The sequence below is a fragment of the Salvelinus sp. IW2-2015 genome, unplaced genomic scaffold, assembly GCF_002910315.2.
Source record: "Salvelinus sp. IW2-2015 unplaced genomic scaffold, ASM291031v2 Un_scaffold1294, whole genome shotgun sequence".
NCBI lineage: Eukaryota > Metazoa > Chordata > Actinopteri > Salmoniformes > Salmonidae > Salvelinus > Salvelinus sp. IW2-2015.
In genome coordinates, this window is record NW_019942822.1 from 88043 (window position 1) to 92559 (window position 4517).

The following is a 4517-nucleotide window of genomic DNA, read 5'->3' on the forward strand; positions in this document are numbered from 1 at the left end:
GTGTGTGTGTGTGTGTGTGTGGTGTGTGTGTGTGTGTGTGGTGTGTAATTTGTTACCTGTGTGCCAGTGGAAGAGGGGCTGACCATGTCTCCCTCGGATCGCTCCTCCAGACACTTGATATTCATCCCATCCATCACACTGCCCAGCCCGGGTTCTGTCTTCAGCTACACAGAAACACAGACCAAGTCAGAATTACACTCTGTCACATCCAGGGTACGTTAAAATGGCTGGTAACACATCACACTGCCCTGTACCACCTCTTTCTACAGCTACACACAAAAAAAACATGTCAAAACTAGTCAAATACATACTGTAGTTTTAGAATGTCTCTCTGTTTCTCTGCGCGACTTTAAACTGTCGAGTCCGTAGCAGGTGTCTCAAGACAATCACAAATAGTCTTACGTGTCCATGTTTGGGTGCGTGGAGTCGGGGGTTGTGTGGGGGTATTCTGCCGGGAGGGGCGTGGCAGGGTCCTGGGGTGTGTCCGCCGTACATTGAGCCTTGTTGTCTGGACTGGTAGTTGATGGAGTTGGAGAGACCCATAGACGGACTGCCATACAGGAGACAAGACATATGGCTATTATAAACTGATCACAGTTACTAATAAACATTCAACTGAATGGGGAATGATTATAAACACTTGTATCATCTTGATGTCTATGGATATAACACTGACCACATGGAATAAAGCTGGTGATAGTTGATGAATTCCCAGATGACTCACATTTCAATACAAAGTGACTATGAAGCCAAAGATGATGTCTATTATTGACTTCTATTGTGTTCCAGTTCTATAGGAAATGTTCTGGAGAGCTGACCTCATGGCAACAACAGACCCGTTGGGTCTGTAGTATAGTATAGTACAGTGCAGTACAGTACAGTACAGTATAGTACAGTATAGTGTAATACAGTACAGTACAGTACAGTATAGTATAGTATAGTACAGTACAGTACAGTACAGTATAGTATAGTATAGTATAGTATAGTATAGTACAGTACAGTACAGTATAGTACAGTATAGTCAAAATACAGTACCGTATAGTACAGTACAACAAAGTACAGTACAGTATTGTATAGTACAGTACAGTACAGTATAGTATAGTACAGTATAGTATAGTACAGTATAGTATAGTACAGTATAGTATATTACAGTATAGTAAAGTGTACTATAGTTTAGTATAGTGTAAGGCTCTAACCTCATGGCACCAACAGACAGATGTCCATAGGAGTTGGCTCCATTGGGTCTGTAGTATAGTACAGTACAGTACATTATAACACAGTACAGTACAGTATAGTACACTATAGTACAGTATAACACAGTACAGTATAGTATAGTACAGTACAGTCTAGTACAGTGCCGTATAGTACAGTATAGTACAGTACAACACAGTACAGTGTAGTACACTATAGTACAGTATAACACAGTACAGTATAGTATAGTACAGTACAGTACAGAGCCGTATAGTACAGTATAGTACAGTACAACACAGTACAGTATAACACAGTACAGTATAGTATAGTACAGTACAGTATAGTACAGTGCCGTATAGTACAGTAGAGTACAGTACAACACAGTACAGTACAGTATAGTACAGTACAGTATAGTATAGTGCGCTACAGTTTAGTATAGTGTAAGGCTCTAACCTTATATCACCAATAGACAGATGTCCGTAGGATGAGCCTACATTTGGTCTGTAGTACAGTACAGTACAGCGCATCACAATACAGTACAGTATAGCACAGTATAGTACAGTATATTATAGTATAGTACAGTATAGTATATTATAGTACAGTATAATGTAGTACGATATAGTATATTATAGTATAGCACAGTATATTATAGTGCAGTATAGTATAGTATCGCACAGTATATCATTGCATAGTACAGTATAGTGTTGCATATTGCGGTATACTACAGTATAGCACATCATGGTGTAGTACGCTATAGTATAGCACAGTATAATATAGTATAGTATAGTACAGTATAGTGTGGTATGGTATAGTATAGTACAGTATAATATGGTATAGTACGGTATAATATAGTATAGCGCAGTATAATATAGCACAGTATATTATAGTACAGTACAGTATAGTATATTACAGTACAGTATATTACAGTATAGTAAAGTGTACTATAGTTTAGTATAGTGTAAGGCTCTAACCTCATAGCACCAACAGACAGATGTCCGTAGGAGGAGCCTCCGTTGGGTCCACAGCGTGAGTTGACAAATGCCACCAGTGAGTTAGGAGAGGTCCTGATGACCGTGTGGAGGTCCATGCTGGCGTCCGACAGAGGAGAGATGGACAGAGCACGCTTCTTACTCAGCTTCAGCATGGAGCGAGGCGTGGAGAACCGCGAACCTGAGGGAGAGAAAGGAGGGAGAGGGGGAGAGAGGGTGTGGGGGGAGAAAGGGCAAGAAGGGGGAAGAGAGGGGAAGTGGGGGAATTGGAGTTTGGGGAGACAGGAGCAAGGAACGCAAGGAGGGGGGAGAGAGGGGGTTGTGGGGTGGGGGAGAAGGAGCAAGGAGGGGGGAGAGAGGGGTTTGGGGGGTTGGGGAAAGGGGAAAACAGGGAGGGGGGTAGAAGAGAGAGGGGAGGGACGGGTAGCAGAAGAGAGAGGGATTGGGGAAGGGGACCAGGGAGGGGATAGAGAGCGAGGGGGAGGGCCGGGTAGCAGCGAGAGAGGGGGTTGGGGAAAGGGGACAGGGAGGGGGATAAGAGGAGGGGGGAGGGACGGGTAGCAGTCGAAGAGGGATTGGGGAAAGGGGAAAGGGCGGGGGTAGAGCGAGAGGGGAAGGACTGGTAGCAGAACCGAGAGGGGATTGGGGAAAGGGGAACAGGGAGGGGGTAGAAGGAGAGAGGGGGAGGGACGGGTTAGCAGAGAGAGAGGGAATTGGGGGGTGGGGAAGGGGAACAGGGGGGGGTAGGAGAGAGGGGAGGGACGGGGTAGCAGAGAGAGAGGGGGTTGGGGAAAGGGGAACAGGGAGGGGGTAGAGAGAGAGGGGGAGGGACGGGTAGCAGAGAGAGAGGGGGTTGCAACGGAAAACATTTTTAAACCAAATTTGCATTTCTCATTAGACAAGTCCAGGTAGTCCCTCCCAGTTTCAGTCCTTTTTCTTCCATTTGGTGCCTAATGAACACGACTCAGTTATTGCCTTACCGCCTCCCATGTGGTCTGACCCGTGGCCGTGGGGGAAGCCATAGTGGGATGACATGAGGTTGTTCTGACAGTAGGGAGAGCTGTTACCACCTGGACAAGCACAGAGAAGGAGAATAACACATTATTACTGGCTTTAGGACATGGCCATTCTGACTGCTTAAGGAACATGGCCAATTCTGACTGCTGCTTCACGTCATGGGTGAAAAGGAGGCTAAGATTCGGGAGGAATGGAGGAAAGACTAATTGAGATAGAGCCTCTGTCTCTGGTTATAATGAGGTTAAAGGTCATGAAGTTATTCACATGATTAGGGTTGCAAAGGGAGGGTATATTACTGGAAACGTTCAAGGTTTACTTGTAAAACTACCAGAATGTTGGTATCTTTGAAGGATTTCATGTAATTTATCACACGACATCTAGTGGCCCTTTTGGGTCCTTCAGATTATCACTGGAGTCTGTAATAATCGCTGGCCCTTTGTGTGGCTTTATCACATGTAAAATATATGAAATAATTCTGTAAGATGATTGAAAAAAAATTGAATGACAAAGCTTTGAAACATTATCCTAAATTATCCTAAATATAAACCATCCAGTATTTATGCTGCAGTAGTTTATGTGTCGGGGGGCTAGGGTCAGTCTGTTATATCTGGAGTATTTCTCCTGTCTTATCCTGTGTCCTGTGTGAATTTAAGAATGCTCTCTCTAATTCTCTCTTTCTTTCTTTCTTTCTCTCTCTCAGAGGACCTGAGCCCTAGGACCATGCCTCAGGACTACCTGGCCTGATGACTCCTTGCTGTCCCCAGTCCACCTGGCCGTGCTGCTGCTCCAGTTTCAACTGTTCTGCCTGCGGCTATGGAACCCTGACCTGTTCACCGGACGTGCTACCTTGTCCCGGACCTGCTGTTTTCAACTCTCTAGAGACAGTAGAGATACTCTGAATGATCGGCTATGAAAAGCCAACTGATATTTACTCCTGAGGTGCTAACATGTTGCACCCTCTACAACCACTGTGATTATTATTATTTGACCCTGCTGGTCATCTATGAACATTTGAACCATGCTCTGTTATATTCTCCACCCGGCACAGCCAGAAGAGGACTGGCCACCCCTCATAGCCTTGTTCCTCTCTAGGTTTCTTCCTAGGTTCTGGCCTTTCTAGGGAGTTTTTCCTAGCCACCGTGCTTCTACACCTGCATTGCTTGCTGTTTGGGGTTTTAGGGAATTATATTCATGCTTAAAACCCTCATATTTAAAACATCATTGTATATTCCACTAAAATCAATCAATTCAATCAGATGTATTATAAAGCCCTTCTTAATCAGCTGATGTCACAAAGTGTCTGTTACAGAAACCCAGCCT

General features: G+C 44.5%; 1 protein-coding gene across 1 annotated transcript in view; it reads right to left on the bottom strand.

Annotated features, from left to right (window-relative positions):
- Positions 1 to 4517, bottom strand: part of LOC112070325 (zinc finger protein GLI1-like) — a 136068-nt gene that overhangs the window by 18027 nt on the left and 113524 nt on the right. Inside the window, exons 4-7 of the mRNA XM_070438917.1 lie at positions 3161 to 3250; positions 2163 to 2361; positions 403 to 550; positions 57 to 164 (exon numbers count right to left, since the gene is read on the bottom strand). Coding sequence (XP_070295018.1) covers positions 57 to 164; positions 403 to 550; positions 2163 to 2361; positions 3161 to 3250 — 545 coding nt within the window. The remainder of the gene's footprint in view (positions 1 to 56; positions 165 to 402; positions 551 to 2162; positions 2362 to 3160; positions 3251 to 4517) is intronic.